Source organism: Salvelinus namaycush, chromosome 30, assembly GCF_016432855.1.
Source record: "Salvelinus namaycush isolate Seneca chromosome 30, SaNama_1.0, whole genome shotgun sequence".
Taxonomy (NCBI): domain Eukaryota; kingdom Metazoa; phylum Chordata; class Actinopteri; order Salmoniformes; family Salmonidae; genus Salvelinus; species Salvelinus namaycush.
This window is the reverse complement of record NC_052336.1, coordinates 19,353,883-19,374,634: the sequence shown is the minus strand read 5'-3', so window position 1 is coordinate 19,374,634 and position 20,752 is coordinate 19,353,883. Positions and strand designations below refer to the sequence as shown.

Genomic DNA, 20,752 nt, shown 5'->3' with positions numbered 1-20,752 from the left:
GTAAGGAAGGAGGAGTGAGGAAGTAAGGAAGGAGGAGTGATGAGTAAAGAAGGAGGAGTGAAGGAGTAAAGAAGGAGGAGTGAGGAAGTAAGCAAGGAGGAGTGAAGGAGTAAGGAAAGAGGAGTGAAGAAGTAAGGAAGGAGGCGTGAGGAAGTAAGCAAGGAGGAATGAAGGAGGAGTGAAGGAGTAAACATGATGCATACATTTGTAATTTGGGGCCTTTGAGTTCTTTGTTTGTGGCTAGTGAGTGTTATAGGGGAGTTGTTGTGATGTATTCTAGCCGACACATCTGAGAGAAATCAAATAGCTTCAATTGATTTGTTTCACTAATCCTGCAAAGATTGAATCACTTTTTGTGGCATTTAAAGTTTCAGTCAATATGAGGAAGACCACATTAAACCACTTAGGTAAGAAGGTGTATGGTTAGAAGCTGTAGTGAAGCTTGAATAGAACAGTGTGTTTTTTGTTTTCATTCTGCAAGGTATGACCAGAGGGGTGTGCACTGTTAGATGTTTGTTCAAAACAAAGACAAATAGCAACAACAGCAACAAAAAAATCATATTGGCTGAGCAACAGCAATGTCTCCCAATTAGCATAAATCGTTCTTATTGGTTTTTTGGATTTGCATCGTGAAACAAATGATTTTGTTAGTCACATTCACTATAAGGATGCTATTGTTGTTTACTTGTGTTATTCTTGTGAGACCCTGTAATATAATTATAGCCTGCACACACAACTGTTATTCTTCTGTGTTCGTGTGGTGAAAGATACTGATGAGTAGTCTACACAGAGACCTCAGGTGCACCTATCCCATAGGGAAAGACCATGTGTTGACAATGTTATGGACACATGTCACACCGCCGGACTAGAGGGAACTAGACATAGGAATATTGTTGATTGAAGCAGGTGGGAGTTACTGCATTGGCCAGGGTGAGTCATCAACACAATGCAAACACAGTTGTAATTTGTATAAAATGTACATTTTCTTCGAGCTTATATTGGGACCATTGTTAGTAGATATTTCTTGTCAATATCATCTTCCTGGTGTCGTGATTATGTCTGTGGGTCAGCTTATTGCTTTGATCATTGAAAGGTGAAGGGCAGCTGTGTGTGTGTGTGTGTGCGTGTGCGTCTGTGTGTGTGCGTGTGCGTGTGTCTGTGTGTTTATAGTATGAGGAGCAAAAGGAAGTTTGTTGATTCATAATTGACATGGGTAGATGCCTGTGGATAACTGTACAAACATATAGTCTTTACTTACAGGGTCTACCCAAGAATTAAAGATAATGTTTTGATCTCCCACGGCAAAGTGCTGTAAACATAGCAGAGGTGTGGAGGTGTGTGACGTTTACCTCCACGATTGGCTGCTGTCAGCGATAGTTTTTTAAAACTTTAGACAGGAAGATGACCGTTATGGATGTTACACCCTCCGTTATGGATGTTACAGAGTCTGATTGGCTGCTGTCAGAGACAGCCATTTCGAAGAAAAGACTTGGCTGAACACAAAAACTATAATTTTAATGTAATTTCTGTTATTACTTTAGAGAGGAAAACACACCATTATGGATGTTACAGAGAATGAAACAGGGTCTAATTTCTTGATCGAAATCTAGCATGACACATTTTTTGTCAACAGAAGCCATTCTACCTCAGAACTACATAATTACAGGTAGCCTTGATAGTATCCTCCATAGGCTAATGCCAGGCACTACACCGAATACAATATTTTTTAAACCTATATATACGTATATCAAAATGTCCATTACGAGTTGAATATAGACACAAATATGAGATTATTTTTATTACACATTTTCTGAAATATTGTATTGAAATATGTAAATGAAGCTATATACAGGTAACAGCCAAAATAAAGGAAACACCAACATAAAGTGTCTTATTAGGCTGTTTGGCCACCACGAGCCAGAACAGATTCAATTCACCTTGGCATAGATTTTACTAGTGTTTGGAATTCTATTGGAGGGATGTGACGCCATTCTTCATGACCCTAAACATGGTGGGATGTTAATAGCTTAATTAACTCAGGAACCACACCTGTGTGGAAACACCAGCTTTTTTCTTCTAATATACTTTGTATTCCTCATTTACTCAAGTGTTTCCATTATTTTGGCAGTTACCTGTACATGTGCCTATTCTGTCAACTGGTGGTGTAAAATACTTAAGTAAAAATACTTTAAAGTACTACTAAAATATTTTGGGGGGTATCTGTACTTTACTTTACTATTTAGATTTTTGACAACTTGTTTTTTGGGGAGTATCTGTACTTGACTCTACTATTTATATTTTTGACAACTTATACTTTTATTTCACTACATTCCTAAAGAAAATCATGTACTTTTTACTCCCTACATTTACCCTGAAACCCAAAAGTACTTGTTACATTTTGAATGCTTAGCAGGACAAGAAATGGTCCAATTTACACACTTCTCAAGAGAGTGTGCCCCCCCCCCCCCCCCCGCCCCACACACACACACACAAAAAAAAGAATGGTGCCACCTGGTTTGCTTAATATAAGGAATTTGAAATGTTTTATACTTTTACTTTTGATACTTAAGTATATTTTAGCTATTATATTTACTTTAGATACTTAAGTATATTTTTAAAACCAAATACTTTTAGACTTTTACTCAAGTAGTATTTTACTGGGGGACTTTCCTTCATTAACATGTCAACTTCATAACAAACACTGAAGGACATCTGTAAGTGGCAAAACAAGCTCTGTGTGCCCTTTCCAAAAATAATTAAATACATGGATGATTGACCATAAACATTTATTTGGGCGATTCCATGCAAGGATAGCCCCCAAAAGTTTTTTTGTATCTCAGATTGTTCTGGCAATTCTCACATAAAAACTTCATTGGGAGGAAGCATCTGTAATTGAGACCTGCCTCTTGATTGCATTGTAATGCTCTGATCCAGATCTGTGACTGTATGGGTCTGATTAGACAACAACAGCAGTGGCTGCTGAAATTGAAGTGCCTCATGTGACACGGGACAAATTACCCAGGAGTGCTTTTTACTGAGGAGGAAATTATGGGAGCATTAAGTATGCATTGTTCTGCAGTGTTCAGGATGCTCACTGTCTGTGATTGATTAAACCAAGCTTTTTACGTGTTTTTGCTCCGCTACAGAATGTGCTGTGCTTGATCTCTAACAATGTTGATAAGAGCTTGGTTATTATTTAGCCAAATGCAGCAGTTTGTTTGTGAGGCTGTGGATGCCTCCCTCCCTCCAGTCCTTCGTACAGTAGCACGGTGGGTTTTATTGAATGCCAGTAGTAAGCCCGAGCGCGAGCCAACAGTTGTCTCTCTCAGCCTGGCAGGCTTCTGGTCTCCCACGGTGGTAATCCCAAACCCCAGGGTCCCCTTCCCCTTGTTAAAGGGAGCATTAAGAGGAGGGGTCTGCCTGACTGTGTGTGCCTCTTTCTCAGTCTCTTTGACAGTGTGGCTCTGCTCTGACCTCTGGCATCTACAGCTGTGCTGGCCTCTCTTCTCCTGTTCCACACAGCATAGCACAGCACCCAGCAGCACAGCACACAACACACACATGGCCAGCCAGCCAGCCATCCCTCCCCTCCCCTCCTCATCCATAACCCTGACCCCTCTATATCTTAGCTAGCTGCTCAGTGCTTCTGTTGTGCTCATGTGCTGGCAATGCTGTCCACCTCTCTCTGTTTCCCTCTCTCCCCTCTCTCTCTCTTCTTACCCATCTGTTATTACACCTCTCCTCTTCTCCTTTTTTTCATACATGTTGATTACAAAGACAGTGTTGGAAGCAGTCATGAATGTTCCATGTGGACATTCATTTTTAATGTCTTGGAGGCAGTCATCAGTGTTTTGTGAGAGTCCACAGACCTCCGAGTCTATCTGATGAAATTGATGAGCCAATCAGTCAAAGCTATCATTTGAAAAGCTGCAGGACCCTGCTCTCTCTCCATGCTTTATTCATTTAAAAACCAACGCATTCATTGAATTCATCAGCTTCCTGTTCAGCTTAAAAGGACACACTGCAATGCATTCAATGCATTCATCTCTGTGAAATACCTTAATAAAGCCATGTTCTGCTGCTCTTGAAATCACTGACATGATAATAACACAGATTCAGTTTGTTGATGTTACTACGGGCGACGAAACACTACTTGGATTGAGATTTTATCTGGGTTTCTGATGCTGGATAACATCTATTAATGCCCTGTAACAGTTTTGAAAGCTTGACATGAACATCTCTTCTATATCCAGAGGTCAGAAACAGAGCCCCCTCTGTCTCCTAAGAATATGTATAATGTAACACTTTTGTCTCCTCTAACGCTTTATTTGTGTCTAGAAGCTTTTTAGTGTCTAATGGGTGTTTTAGCTTCCAACATTGTTTTGCCCATAACAGAAAGCGTGACTGATTGCCTTTGTACCCGCGTCCTCTTCGTTTGCTGTTCATGTACTGGTAGCAGTGCTGACTGCGCTGGCTTCCTGTGTGTGTGGAACGCTCAGGCTTTGTTGGGGCAGCAGAGCAGAGAGCTCTGTGCGGGCAGCACGGCCAGCAAGGGGTTAAATATTTCACCACCCCTTTGTTTTTCAGAGGCGGTAGCGCTGATGTCTCTTTGGTCTCGTAGGAGGGAGGGAAACGGTTAGAAAGGAGAGCATGTCAATGCATTCCTTGTCTGCACTTAAAGGGGAGTATTCCTGGGATGGGATTTGAGGGATGACGCCGGAGGTCCTCTCTGCTGACCCCTGTGCTGCCCCTCCCGCCCAGATTCCTGGGTCCGAGGCAGGGACTGTTAGTGCTTAGTCCTTCAGCAGCTGAAACCTGATACTGAGAGCACGGAGGTGCAGAAGACTCCGCTAAGCTTCACTTTTATGGCACTTTTAATGGGCCTCAGGATCTCGTCACGGTATTTTTGTGCATTCAAATTGCCATCGATAGGGCACACTGTTCCCAACGTTGTTATCAGCAAACCGCACACCCACACAACGCCATACACGTGGTATGCGGTTGTGAAGCCGGTTGGACATACTGCCAAATTCTCTAAAATGACGTTGGAGGCGGCTTATGGTAGAGAAATTAACATTAAATTATCTGGAAACAGCTCTGGTGGACATTCTTGCAGTCAGCATGCCAACTGCACACTCCCTCAAAACTGTGGCATTGTGTTGTGTGACCACACTGCACATTTTAGAGTGGGCTTTTATTGCCCCCAGCACAAGATGCCCCTGTGTAATGATTAGGTCGATTAGGCCCTAATTAATCTGCCATTCCGATTAATCGGTCGACCCGATTAATCGGAATGGCGGATTAATTAGGGCCAATTTCAAGTTTTCATAACAATCGGAAATCGGTAATTTTGGACGCCGATTTTGCCGATTTATTATTATATATTTTTTATACACCTTTATTTAACTAGGCAAGTCAGTTAAGAACACATTCTTATTTTCAATGACAGCCTAGGAACGGTGGGTTAACTGCCTTGTTCAGGGGCAGAACGACAGATTTTTACCTTGTCAGCTCAGGGATTCAATCTTGCAACCTTACGGTTAATTAGTGCAACGCTCTAACCACCTGCCTCACGAGGAGCCCGCCTGTTACGCGAATGCAGTAAGAAGCCAAGGTAAGTTGCTAGCTAGCATTAAACTTATCTTATAAAAAACAATCAATCAATCAATCAATCATAATCACTAGTTATAACTACACATGGTTGATGATATTACTAGTTTATCTAGCGTGTCCTGCGTTGCATATAATCGATGCAGTGCGAATTCGCGAAAACGGACTGTCGTTGCTCCAACGTGTACCTAACCATAAACATCAATGCCTTTCTTAAAATCAATACACATAAGTATATATTTTTAAACCTGCATATTTAGCTAAAAGAAATCCAGGTTAGCAGGCAATATTAACCAGGTGAAATTGTGTCACTTCTCTTGCGTTCATTGCACGCAGAGTCAGAGTATATGCAACAGTTTGGGCTGCCTGGCTCATTGCAAACTAATTTGCCAGGATTTTACGTAATTATGACATAACATTGAAGGTTGTGCAATGTTACAGGAATATTTAGACTTATGGATGCCACCCGTTAGATAAAATACGGAACGGTTCCGTATTTCACTGAAAGAATAAACGTTTTGTTTTCGAGATGATAGTTTCCGGATTCGACCATATTAATGACTTAAGGCTTGTATTTCTGTGTGTTATTATGTTATAATTAAGTCTATGATTTGATAGAGCAGTCTGACTGAGCGATGGTAGGCACCAGCAGGCTCGTAAGCAATCATTTAAAACAGCACTTTCGTGCGTTTTGCCAGCAGCTCTTCGCAATGCTTTAAGCATTGCGTTGTTTATGACTTCAAGCCTATCAACTCCCGAGATTAGGCTGGTGTAACCGATGTGAAATGGCTAGCTAGTTAGCGGGGTGCGCGCTAATAGCGTTTCAAACGTCACTCGCTCTGAGACTTGGAGTAGTTGTTCCCCTTGCTCTGCATGGGTAACGCTGCTTCGAGGGTGGCTGTTGTCAATGTGTTCCTGGTTCGAGCCCAGGTAGGAGCGAGGAGAGGGATGGAAGCTATACTGTTACACTGGCAATACTAAAGTGCCTATAAGAACATCCAATAGTCAAAGGTTAATGAAATACAAATGGTATAGAGAGAAATAGTCCTATAATTCCTATAATAACTACAACCTAAAACTTCTTACCTGGGAATATTGAAGACTCATGTTAAAAGGAACCACCAGCTTTCATATGTTCTCATGTTCTGAGCAAGGAACTTAAACGTTAGCTTTCTTACATGGCACATATTGCACTTTTACTTTCTTCTCCAACACTTTGTTTTTGCATTATTTAAACCAAATTGAACATGTTTCATTATTTATTTGAGGCTAAATTGATTTTATTGATGTATTATATTAAGTTAAAATAAGTCTTCATTCAGTATTGTTGTAATTGTCATTATTACAAATACATTTAAAAAATCGGCCGATTAATCGGTATCGGCTTTTTTGGGTCCTCCAATAATTGGTATCGGTATCGGCGTTGAAAAATCATAATCGGTCGACCTCTAGTAATGATCATGCTGTTTTATCAGCTTCTTGATAAGCCACACCTGTCAGGTGGATGGATTATCTTAACAAAGGAGAAATGCTAACTAACAGGGATTTAAACAAATTTGTGCACAACATTTGAGAGAAATAAGCATTTTGTACATTTTGCACACCTGAAACCCCACCTCTTTAAGGAATACCTAGGATAGGATAAAGTAATCCTTCTGACCCCCCCCCCCCCCCTTAAAAGATTTAGATGCACTATTGTAAAGTGGCTGTTCCACTGGATGTCATAAGGTGAATGCATCAATTTGTAAGTCGCTCTGGATAAGAGCGTCTGCTAAATGACTTAAATGTAAATGTAAATATGGAAAATTTATTTTATTTCAGCTCAGGAACTATGTCATGGGACCAACACTTTTCATGTTGCATTTATATTTTTGTTCAGTGTAGATGGACACTAGATGGAGAGTCCTCAATCAGCTCTCTCTCTCTCTCTCTCTCTCTCTCTCTCTCTCTCTCTCTCTCTCGCTCTCTCGCTCTCTCTCTCTCTCTCTCTCTCTCTCTCTCTCTCTCTCTCTCTCTCTCTCTCTCTCTCTCTCTCTCTCTCATATGCCACCAGGTCAGGGGAAGAGGAAAGAAACTTCCAGTTATGTTACTGTAAGACAAAGATGAAATGAGTGCAGCAGATAAAATGATGAAAACACGACAGTCCCCAGTGACCTTGGCCATAATCTTTAGCCTCTTTTTCTATCTGCGCTCAAAAGGCAATGCTCGTGTCTCTGAAAAGCAGACAAGTCGAAACCCTCTCTGTTGCATTCCACTATTGATCTGAGCAAACCTGTATTCAAGCCATTCAAAATGCAGTCGTTTGAGTTGCTGACCTAAATGAATGTTTATTACTGCCTCTCTGTGCCAGCGGCCTTCAGGGCCTTACAACTTCTCTGGGATATGTGGGACGCTAACGTCCCACTTGGCCAAAAGCCAGAAAAAATGCAGCGCGCCAAATTCAAATATATTACTATAAAAATCAATCTTTCATGAAATCAAACATCAATCTTTTATGAAAGACACCAAATTAAAGCTACACGTGGTGAATCCAGCCAACATGTCTGATTTCAAAAAGGATTGACGGCGAAAGCACACCAAACGATTATGTTAGGTCAGGACATAGCCACAGAAAAACACAGCCATTTTCCCAGCCAAAGATGAGTCACAAAAAGCAGAAATAGAGATAAAATTAATCACTAACCTTTGATGATCTTCATCAGATGACACTCATAGGACATCATGTTACACAATACATCGATAATGTGCATATTTATATCCAAAAATCTTAGTTTACATTGGCGCCATGTTCAGAAATGCCTCCAAAATATCCGGAGAAATTGCAGAGAGCCACATCTAATAACAGGATTACTCATCATACACTTTGATGAAAGATACATGTTTTACATAGAATTAAAGATACACTTGTTCTTAATGCAACCGCTGTGTCAGATTTCAAAAAAACTTTACGGAAAAAGCACACCATGCAATAATCTGAGACGGCACTCAGATATAACAACATTTCTCCGCCATGTTGGAGTCAACAGAAATACGAAATTACATCATAAATATTCCCTTACCTTTGATGATCTTCATCAGAATGCACTCCCAGGAATCCTAGTTCCACAATAAATCGTTGTTTTGTTCAATAATGTCCATTACTTATGTCTAAGTAGCTACTTTTGCTAGCACGTTTAGTGCACATGTCCAAACGCTCGCGCAGATGCAGGAGAACTCGGACAAAAACTTCAAAAAGTTATATTAAAGGTCGAATAAACTAGTCAAACTAAGTAGAGAATCAATCTTCAGGATGTTGTTATCATAACTATCCAATAACGTTCCAACCGGAGAATTCCTTTGTGTCTCTAGAAGTAAGGGAAAGCAAGACGATATAATTTGGAATGCGCGTGACCAGGAACTAGCATTCTGCCAGACCAATGACTGAAACACCTCCCATCCGGCTCAACATCACAGTAGAGGCTTCATTCCACGTTCTACAGACTGTTGACATCTAGTGGAAGGCGTAGGAAGTGCAAACAGATCCATTGAATAGGCGATTTGTTGAACATCGACCAGCCTCTAAATTCTCACTTCCTGTTTGAATTTTTTCTCAGGTTTTTGCCTGCCATATGAGTTCTGTTATACTCACAGACATCATTCAAACAGTTTTAGAAACTTCAGAGTGTTTTATATCCAATAGTAATAATAATATGCATATATTAGCATCTGGGACAGAGTAGGAGGCAGTTCACTATGGGCCCGCTATTCATCCAAAAGTGAAAATGCTGCCCCCTATCACAAAGAAGTTAATAGCCTACAAACGCCTTCTGAATTCCATTTATCCATGGCAGAAGAAGCAGATTTCAAAGTGACAATCACATCATCACTGACACCTTGCTCTTGGTGTTGATGACTGACCCTGCAGGTGATAACAGAGTAAGGAAACATCAAAGTGGCCCAGCAATAGGACTGGGAATTACCAGGGACCTCACAATACGATGTTGTCACAATTCTTATGTGCCGATACAATATGTATTGCGATTCTCACGATTCTCATGATATCTATTGTGATTAGATACTGTGATTTTATTGCGATTCGATGTTCCAAACATATTGTTCATCATATGTCTGCTGCAGAGACAAGAGAGAGCCATGAGAAAACACGTTTTGATCAGTCATGGAAATAAAAGTGCTGAAATCAAATTGCCTCCCTATTTAAAAAGATGATGGAGAACAAGCTATGAAGGAAAAATACTGGAGTTTTGGTGCAGGTACAGCCATTTAGCGCAATGATAATATTGCGATATTGTCAAACGATACGATATATCAACAAAAATAATATCCTGATATGCAGTGGTGTAAAGTACTTAAGTAAAAATACTTGAAAGTACTACTTAAGTGGTTTCTTGGGGGGGTATCTGTACTTTACTATTTATTTTTTGGAAAACTTTTACACAACATTCCTAAACAAAATAATGTACTTTTTATTCCATACATTTTCTCTGACACCCAAAAGTACTTGTTACATTTTGAATGCTTAGCAGGACAGGAAAATTCACACATTTATCAAGAGAACATCCCTGGTCATCCCTACTACCTCTGATCTGGCAGACTCACTAAACACAAATGCTTCGTTTGTAAATTATGTCTGAGTGTTGGGAGTGTTCCCCTGGCTATCCGTAAATACATTTAAAACAGAAAATTGTGCCGTTATACGAGTTATCATTTTACTTTTACTTTTGATACTTAAGTATAAATCAAATACTTTTTGACTTTTTACTTGAGTAGTATTTCACTGGGTGACTTTCACTTCTACTTAAGTAATAAAAAAAAAAAGATATCTTTACTTTTACACAAGTATGACAATTGAATACTTTTTCTGTATCGATGTTTTTCCTACATCACTAGCCAGCAGTGTGTTCTGTTTGTTGCGAGGGCAGAACGAGACAGTATTGAGTGCATCATGTCTCAAAGGCAGTAGGTAGGAGGATTGTCAACAGCACATCAAGGTGGTTTATTATGGGACTGGAAGCTGGCAGACAGTGGCATACACAGTAATCAGACAGTGTACAGTTCTTGTGTTTTTTTATTCTATAGCACACATCAATATCTGCAACCACAACTCCATGGTTAGAAAGGATTAACCAGTCTGTTCCTTCTACATTAACCTGGCTGTTTATTCTCTTGTGGTGTGGATAGTTCATTGTCACTGTGCTGGAAAGCATGTTCTTGCTAGTGAGTGCGAATGAATTCTCTTGAGACCAAACTCTAACCTAGCTTGCTAAGGCTGTTTGCTCATGAGCGCTGTGTGTATTTTCTGTGTAGCTGTGTAGGTGTAACGTGTGTATTTCTCTGCTATTTGTGTAGGTGTGACATCGGGAGCAGAGCTCTCCTTCACCCTGGAGCCCAGTGACATCATCGCGGTGCAGGAGCAGCCCCTCATGCTGCACTGTCAGGTGGAAGGCATCCCACCAATCACCACGCAGTGGAGGAGGAATGGAATCCTCCTGGTGGTTGACCAATACTACACCATGTTCCACAACGGCACTCTGCTGATTGGACGCTTCCAGAGGACCAAGTCTGACGGCTCAACTGATGAAGGGGATTATGAGTGCATGGGCCAGAACTCCTTTGGTCTGGTGGTGAGCCGCAGGGCCAGGGTGCAGGCTGCCAGTAAGTGTTCCTTTAATAACCTTGCTACGGGGGTTATTACTGCCATGGTAGTACCATGTTATTACAATGTTATTGAAAAGCATAATTAGCAATTCCCAACATATTACCAACATTGGTAATAGGAGAGGCATTTGTTGATTGCTAGAAAGTATGACTCAATGAATACAATGAATATGAATACAATAACTCAATAATATTTAGGTTTAAGTTTAAATCTGCAGAACTTTTTGCCATCACTATTGTTGGAAGGTGGTGAAATCTGACATTGGGTTCGTCAACCCATGTCTACAGAATGTCTCTCATGTAGCCGACCGCTGCTGGATACGTGGCTATACAGTCAGAGTAACCAGCAGGCTACTGTATTTACCAAGCTTTAATATTGGAGCAACATTATGTTTGGATGAGCCCAATATGAGCGACTTAGGGAGCCAGGGAGATGGATTTGATGGTTTGCCTTATTTCCACAGATACATTAGCATTTTGGATTTTGCCCTCCCTTCATGTTGTCCCTAGTAATATTTCATACTTAATCTGTGCTCTTCTCTGGAATTTACTATTAGCAAGCCTTTATACTTGGCGTTCACACTGCGTTGTTGTGCCTGCTGTAATCTCAAAGTGTTGCTGATCACCCTGTTGCTGGCACCAAGATGAATTTTCTGCGCTCCGCTCTAGCCACAAAACTCTTTTTTGGATTCACTTGAGTTCCACGTCAAGTGCTAAGCATTGGAACCATGGCCATAAGCAAACAGGAAAACGCTCATCCAGAGGCGGCGCTCCTAGAGGCCGGGGACTTTAATGCAGGGAAACTCAAATCAGTTTTACCTAATTTCTATCAGCACGTTAAAATGTGCAACCAGAGGGGAAAAACTCTAGACCACCTTTACCCCACACACAGAGACGCGTACAAAGTTCTCCCTCGTCATCCATTTGGCAAATCTGACCATAATTCTATCCTCCTGATTCCTGCTTACAAGCAAAAACTAAAGCAGGAAGCACCAGTGACTCGGTCAATAAGAAAGTGGTCAGATGAAGCAGATGCTAAGCTACAGGACTGTTTTGTTAGCACAGACTGGAATATGTTCCGGGATTTGTCCGATGGCATTGAGGAGTACACCACATCAGTCACTGGCTTCATTAATAAGTGCATCGATGACATAGTCCCCACAGTGACCGTACGTACATACCCCTACCAGAAGCCATGGATTACAGGCAACATCCACAGTGAGCTGAAGAGTAGAGCTGCCTCTTTCAAGGAGTGGGACTCTAACCCGGAAGCCTATAAGAAATCCTGCTATGCCCTCTTGACGTACCATCAAACAGGCAGAGCGTCAATACAGGACTAAAATCGAATCGTACTACACCGGCTCCGACGCTCGTCGGATGTGGCAGGGCTTGCAAACTATTACAGACTACAAAGGGAAGCACAGCCACGAGCTGCCCAGTGTCACGAGCCTACCAGACGAGCTAAATTACTTCTATGCTCGCTTTGAGGCAAGTAACACTGAAACATGCAGGAGCGCACCAGCTGTTCCGGACAACTGTAAGATCGCGCTCTCCGTAGCCAATGTGAGTAAGACCTTTAAACACGTCAACATTCACAAGGCCGCAGGCCAGACGGATTACCAGGACGTGTACTCGGAGCATGTGCTGACCAACTGGCAAATGTCTTCACTGATATTTTCAACCTGTCCCTGACTGAGTCTGTAATACCAACATGTTTCAAGCAGACCACCATAGTCCCTGTGCCCAAGAACACGAAGGTAACCTGCCTAAATGACTACCGACACGTAGCACTACCGACCCGTAGCACAAAGTGCTTTGAAAGGCTGGTCATGGCTCACATCAACACCATTATCCCAAAAACCCTAGACCCACTCCAGATGCAATCTGTGGATCAACACTGCCCTTTCACACCTGGACAAAAAGAACACCTATGTGAGAATGCTATTCATTGACTACAGCTCAGCGTACAACACAATAGTGCCCTCAAAAGCTCATCACTAAGCTAAGAACCCTGGGACTAAACACCTCCCTCTGCAACTGGATCCTGGACTTCCTGACTGGCCGTCCCCAGGTGGTAAGGGTAGGGAACAACATATCCGCCACTGATCCTCAACATGGGTGCCCCTCAGGGGATCGTGCTCAGTCCCCTCCTGTACTCCCTGTTCACTCATGACTGCACGGGCAGGCATGACTCCAACACCATCATCAAGTTTGCCGATGACACAACAGTGGTAGGACTGATCACCGACACCAATGAGATAGCCTATAGAGAGGAGGTCAGAGACCTGGTTGTGTGGTGCCAGGACAACAACCTCTCCCTCAACGTGATCAAGACAAAGGAGATGATTGTGAACAACAGGAAAAGGAGGACCGAGTACGCCCCCATTCTCATAGATGGGGCTGTAGTGAAACAGGTTGAGAGCTTCAAGTTCCTTGGTGTCTACATCACCAACAAACTATCATGGTCCAAACACACTAAGACAGTCGTGAGGAGGGCACAACAAAGCCTATTCCCCCTCAGGAGACCGAAAATATTTGGCATGGGTCCTCAGATCCTCAAAAGGTTCTACAGCTGCACCATCGAGAGCATGCTGACTGGTTGCATCACTGCCTGGTATGGCAATTGCTCAGCCTCCGAGGGTAGTTCATACGACCCAGTACATCACTGGGGCCAAGCTTCCTGCCATCCAGGACCTCTATATCAGGCGGTGTCAGAGGAAGGTCCTAGAAATTGTCAAAGACTCCAGCCACCCTAGTCATAGACTGTTCTCTCTGCTACCGCACGGCAAGCGGTACCGGAGCGCCAATTCGAGGTCCAAAAGGCTTCTTAACAGCTTCTACCCCCAAGCCGTAAGACTCCTGAACAGCTAATCAAATGGCTACCCAGACCCCTCTTTTACACTGCTGCTACTCTCTGTTTATAATCTATGCATAGTCACTTTACCTACATGTACATATTACCTCAATTACCTCGACTAACCGGTGCCCAGCACATGGACTCTGTAGCAGTACCCCCTGTATATAGCCTCCACATTGACTCTGTACCGGTACCCCCTGTATATAGCCTCCACATTGACTCTGTACCGGTACCCCCTGTATATAGCCTCCACATTGACTCTGTACCGGTACCCTCTGTATATAGCCTCCACATTGACTCTGTATATAGCCTCCACATTGACTCAGTACTGGTACCCCTGTATATAGCCTCGCTTGTTATTTTACTGCTGCTGTTTAATTATTTGTTACTTTTATTTTTTACTTATCTATTTTTTACTTTAACACTTTAAAAAAATCATTGTTGGTTAAGGGCTTGTATTAAGGGCTTGTAAGTAAGCATTTCACTGTAAGGTCTACTACACCTGTTGTATTTGGCGCATGTGACAAATACAATTTGATTTGATTTGATTTTGATAACAGACTTATTATCTCTTTGGTGGAGAGAAAATGTGGCTGTTTGGTTGAGACAGTCTCTCAGAGTAGTCTCTATTGAACTCTATCCTTCTCTCTCTCTTTTTCTCTCTTTTTTCTCTCCCCGTTCCATTTCTCTCCCCCTCTCTCTCTCTGTCTCCATCTCCATTTGTGTATCTCTCCGTGTCCTCTAGCCCTCTGCTCTGTTTGACCAGACATGTGGCTGTTGTTTGGAGAGAGACATAGAACAGCACTATGCTGGACACTGCCTCGTCTCTTATTCCTGCCTTGGCGTTTCTCATTCTGATACTGTAGCTATGTACACTGCACAGTGTATGTGTAGATTACACTGTAAACATACGGGTATTACATTGTCAAGGCTGTGCTTGACTTGACTGGAAATGGAAGAAAACATAGTGGCGATGGTCATTTAAATACATAGACAGTATAGCTTACACGGTGGAGTTATTCCAGTGGAGGCTGCTGAGGGGAGGACGGCTCATAATAATGGCTGGTATGGAGTCAATGGAGTGGTCTCAACTAGAGGTCGAGCGATTATGATTTTTCAACGCCGATACCGATACCGATTATTGGAGGACGTAAAAATCCGATACCGATTAATCGGCCGATTTTTTTGCATTTATTTATTTATTTGTAATAATGACAATTACAACAATACTGAATGAACAATTTTATTTTAACTTAATATAATACATCAATAAAATCAATTTAGCCTCAAATAAATAATGAAACGTGTTCAATTTGGTTTAAATAATGCAAAAACAAAGTGTTGGAGAAGAAAGTAAAAGTGCAATATGTGCCATGTAAAAAAAGCTAACGTTTAAGTTCCTTGCTCAGAACATGAGAACATATGAAAGCTGGTGGTTCCTTTTAACATGAGTCTTCAATATTCCCAGGTAAGAAGCTTTAGGTTGTAGTTATTATAGGAATTATAGGACTATTTCTCTCTATACCATTTGTATTTCATATACCTTTGACTATTGGATGTTCTTATAGGCACTTTAGTATTGCCAGTGTAACAGTATAGCTTCCGTCCCTCTCCTCGCCACATCGACAACAGCCACCCTCGAAGCATCGTTACCCATCGCTCCACAAAAGCCGCGGCCCTTGCAGAGCAAGGGGAACAACTACTTCAAATTCTCAGAGCGAGTGCCGTCACCACTTGAAACGCTATTAGCGCGCACCCCGCTAACCAGCTAGTCATTTCACATCGGTTACACCAGCCTAATCTCAGGAGTTGATAGGCATAAACAGCTCAATGCTTGAATCACAGGGAAGAGCTGCTGGCAAACGCACTAAAGTGCCTATAAGAACATCCAATAGTCAAAGGTATATGAAATACAAATGGTATAGAGAGAAATAGTCCTATAATAACTACAACCTAAAGCTTCTTACCTGGGAATATTGAAGACTCATGTTAAAAGGAACCACCAGCTTTCATATGTTCTCATACAAGCCTGCTGCTGCCTACCACCGCTCAGTCAGACTGCTCTATCAAATATCAAATCATAGACTTAATTATAACATAATAACACACAGAAATACGAGCCTTGGGTCATTAATATGGTCAAATCCGGAAACTATCATTTCGAAAAACGTTTATTCTTTCAGTGAAATACGGAACCGTTCATAATTACGTAAAATTCTGGCAAATTAGTTTGCAACGAGCCAGGGGGCCAAAATGTTGCATATACCCTGACTCTGCGTGTAATTAACGCAAGAGAAGTGACACAATTTCCCTAGTTTAATATTGCCTGCTAACCTGGATTTCTTTTAACTAAATATGCAGGTTTAAAAAAAGTATACCTCTGTGTATTGATTTTAAGAAAGGCATTGATGTTTATGGTTGGGTACATTCGTGCAACGATTGTGCTTTTTTCGCAAATGTGCTTTTGTTAAGTCATCCCCCGTTTGGCGAAGTTGGTCTTCACACAGTTCGCAACGAGCCAGGCGGCCCAAACTGCTGCGTATAGCCTGACTCTGCAAGAGAAGTGACACAATTTCCCTAGTTAAAAGAAATTCATGTTAGCATGCAATATTAACTAAATATGCAGGTTTAAAAATATATACTTGTGTATTGATTTTAAGAAAGGCGTTGATGTTTATGGTTAGGTACACATTGGTGCAACGACAGTGCTTTTTTCGTGAATGCGCTTGTTAAATAACCGTTTGGTGAAGTAGGCTATGATTCAATGATAAATTAACAGGCACCGCATTGATTATATGCAACGCAGGACAAGCTAGTTAACCTAGTAATATCATCAACCATGTGTAGTTAACTAGTGATTATGTTAAGATTGATTGTTTTTTATAAGATACGTTTAATGCTAGCTAGCACCTTACCTTGGCTCCTTGCTGCACTCGCATAACAGGTAGTCAGCCTGCCACGCAGTCTCCTCGTGGAGTGCAATGTAATCGGCCATGATCGGTGTCCAAAAATGCAGATTACCGATTGTTATGAAAACTTGAAATGGGCCCTAATTAATCAGCTATTCCGATTAATCTGTCGACCTCTAGTCTCAACCACATGGAAACCATGTTTTTGATGTGTTTGATACCATTCCGCTGACTCTATTCCAGCCATTAGTATGAGCCATCCTCCCCGCAGCAGCCTCCACGGAGTTAGTCTCAAAGTGAATGTGTTATGCTATGTGGTGCTTGTTATTTTCAGAAGGTCTTGTCTCGTTGCTTTATGAGGCTTCGGATCATAGTAACTGAACAGTGAAGTGACCATAGAGCAGAGGGTTGGTGGTGTCTTAAGTAAGGCAGCCACAGTAATTGATGTGGTCTCCAAGCTTGTGCAGCAGCCTTTGTCCTTTAACGGCTAATAGAAGACCCTTTGTATTGAACTCTGTACCTTCATATGTTTGTTAATGATGATGTGGTGTGCTCCAGCGCTCCATTGCTGTGCAGTGCTGGAAAACAATAGACAAACCCATGTGTTTCTGTGGAGGGAAAAAAACAGCATATGTCACTGCCTTACATTGGAGAACAATGGGTCAGTTGAATGTGCAGTATTCTTTTAAAAACCCTTTGCACACACACACACACACAAACACACACACACACACACAAACACACACACACACACACACACACACTTGCCTACAATATAGTAACTCAAATGCACAAGCATCTACTGCAGAGGTCGTGGGGAGCAATCTAAGCAGCACCTTTGTGATACTGTACAGTTAAGCGTTTCTGAAAGCTCTTCTGTGCTGCGTCGAGTTACACACTGACAGACAAAGGCTGGCAGAGGGCTTAGATTCCTGCCCTGTGTGTAACACAGGCCAGGAAGGAGACAGCTCACTGCTGTGCTGTTGTGTCCATGCGGCCTCGCCGCTCAATGGGACCGAGGTGGCTAAGTGGTCACGGGGAGGGCCTCGCGTCTCACAGGCCACTGGAAAAAGTCATCCCTGTGCAGTGGCGCCGCCAGACACAAGAAACCTTTTAAAAACCTCTCAAAAGTCAGCCCATAGTTACCGTTTCAGCATCTCCCCACTTTTACATGAGAGAAAATCCTGGATTTGACTATTCCATGACTTCTTATTTATGATTTAGTGGTCTGAGGGTGGAGTGGATGTAAAACCGTGAGGGGGGGTGAAATGAAAGTCGGTCCCCCTTAATAGGGTGACTGACAGCTCAGTACCCGAGGAGTATTATTTTTTATTTGACCTTTATTTAACCGGGCAAGTCAGTTAAGAACTAATTCTTATTTACAATGACAGCCTACCCCGGGCCAAACCTGGGCCAATTAGAATATTCACTGCTGAGGGGGATGGCTAATATTAGGTCTTGTCTACAGCTGGTATTACAAAACAACATTTCATATACAGTGATACAATGAATGTCACACAATGAATCTACTCATGTATCCACACCTGGCCAGCACAGATCTCTCTGATCTCTCTGAATGTGCTCCACAATCTGATTAAAGGATGTACTAGGATTTAATGTTATGTGCAGACAGCTTCTTTCTCTCTGTGTCAAGTTGAAGCTCATTGCTTCGGGTGGTAGGGCTTTTTCCACCACTGGCTGCACCTGAAAAGATAGTGTGTTCTCTTCTCTTCTGGGCTTTCTTCCTTTTTGTTCTTCAGGGTCACTTAAATGGATGACCCCTGCCCTGTGACTCATATTGATCAGTTTAAGGATTACCGATGGTCTGGAGGTCACATTCTGACATTATGGCCTTTGACCCCTAAGGAGGGGGTGTTGAGAAAGGGCCCCATTCTAATGAAGCATGTGATATTTATCTTTTGGGAATGGGGAGGTTCGGAGTCCTGACATGCCTACCATATGATAGTAACCGCGTGTGTGTGTGTGTGTGTGTGTGTGTTTTGCGTGCCGATGCTGAATTGATGTCTTTGTTGAGTGACAAAGTGAAGATAAGGGCAGGGCCTTCTCCTTAATGAATCTTTACTTGGTTATCTGAGGAGACCAGGCTTCAGGACAGGAGGAAGCAATCATAGTGAAAAAGAACAGCTGGGCAATTCCACGGTAACGGAATTACGCTTTGACAAAGTTTAACAAACCATACAACTCTATGCACAAGGACTACTTTTAACAATTTCCACTGAAAAATGTACACAAAAACTAATTTAGTGGGAGAACTGTGCAGAATGAGATGTCAGCTATGACAGGACACATTGAGTTAAAAATATATATATTTTTGTTATTGAACTACAGTAAGTAAAGTGGATTTACACCCGGTAACGGAATTATGATAACGGAATTACATCATGGATCCCTGATCTGTGGATATGAATGTCATTCTCCTCATGTTTTCACAGGTTTGGAGCACAGTAGAGTACAGTGCAGTACAATAGCAGAGTAGAGTAGGATAGAGTAGAGTTCAGTTGAGTACAGTAGAGATCAGTATAGTAGAGTTCAGTAAAGTACAGTACAGTAGAGTATAGTATAGTTCAGTACAGTTCAGTACAGTATAGTTCTGTACAGTACACTCTACTGTACTGTACTATACTTTTCTTCACTGTACTGTACTGTATTGGACTGTACTGTATTGGACTGTACTCTACTCACTGTACTGTACTATCCAAACTTGTGAAACATACTTCTATGATAGGTTCAGATTTGGTCCAGTCCCGTCCATCTGTGGACGTTAACATCATGGGTGAACTGACCAAATTTCAACTACGTTTCAACGTCCATGGACGTCCAGTGTCGGTCGGTGCTCAGTGGGTGAGGATGCTAGTTACAGGAAATGGAAAGAGAGGGGGCTCATGGGTAGGTGTCAGTAAAAGCTTGCAGAGGTGACATTAACTGGAGAGAGAGAAAGAGAGAGGCAGAGAGAGAGAGAGAGAGAGGAGTTGTCCAGACTCGGACTGTTTTAACACTCTTGGTTTGACCACCAGACAACAGAAAGACAAAGAAAACAGTTATGAGCTGAACATAACAGTATGTCAGTGGAAGGGAGGACAGTAGCATGTGACCCAGCTGTGGTTTGTGACTATTAGGATTTCCCATTGTAGCCAATTCAGTTGCAGTAGTTCCGTTACTGCAAGTAATTCCGTAACGGAATAACAAGTTTTAATCACTCAATAATTCATAAACAAAATTGATATCAGTAAAAACACTAACTAATTGATAGGTCTACCTTTACTTGTTACTTCTGTATGCTTTCATTATCCTCTCTCATTAGGTAGAGACATTTGAAAATATCTTAAAGCGTGAAGATATGTGGGTTTTTGGTAAAGGAATTACAAGGCACAAGGCAATATTTCTTAAACTTACACAAGGTTAACAATTTCTCCAAAACTAAATATATGTGTTGATATTAGTTAGCAGGGGTCTTTACATCAACATCATTGGGGTTTGATGTATTTCTGAAACCTTTTAAGACTTTTTCTGGTAGGTGTTTTCTAAGACCCCTTTTCCATCTGTTTATCCACAAATCAAATACATTACTTATGCCAAACTTTTTAAGATGGAAAATTGTTGGAAAATGTATCTATGCCTTTATTTCCCACAAATATAGACTCTTAGCTGTGTTACGCACGCCTCTGAGAAGAGGGAACGCAACTCCCTGCTACAACTCAAC

At 41.8% G+C, this 20,752-nt stretch overlaps 1 protein-coding gene across 1 annotated transcript in view; it reads left to right on the top strand.

Annotated features, from left to right (window-relative positions):
• The first annotated feature begins 379 nt into the window (after nucleotides 1-379).
• The window catches only part of LOC120024841 (immunoglobulin superfamily DCC subclass member 3-like), a 106,678-nt gene continuing 86,305 nt past the window's right edge, over nucleotides 380-20,752 (top strand). Inside the window, exons 1-2 of the mRNA XM_038969163.1 lie at nucleotides 380-407; nucleotides 10,957-11,262. Of these exons, the coding sequence (XP_038825091.1) occupies nucleotides 380-407; nucleotides 10,957-11,262 (334 nt within the window). The remainder of the gene's footprint in view (nucleotides 408-10,956; nucleotides 11,263-20,752) is intronic.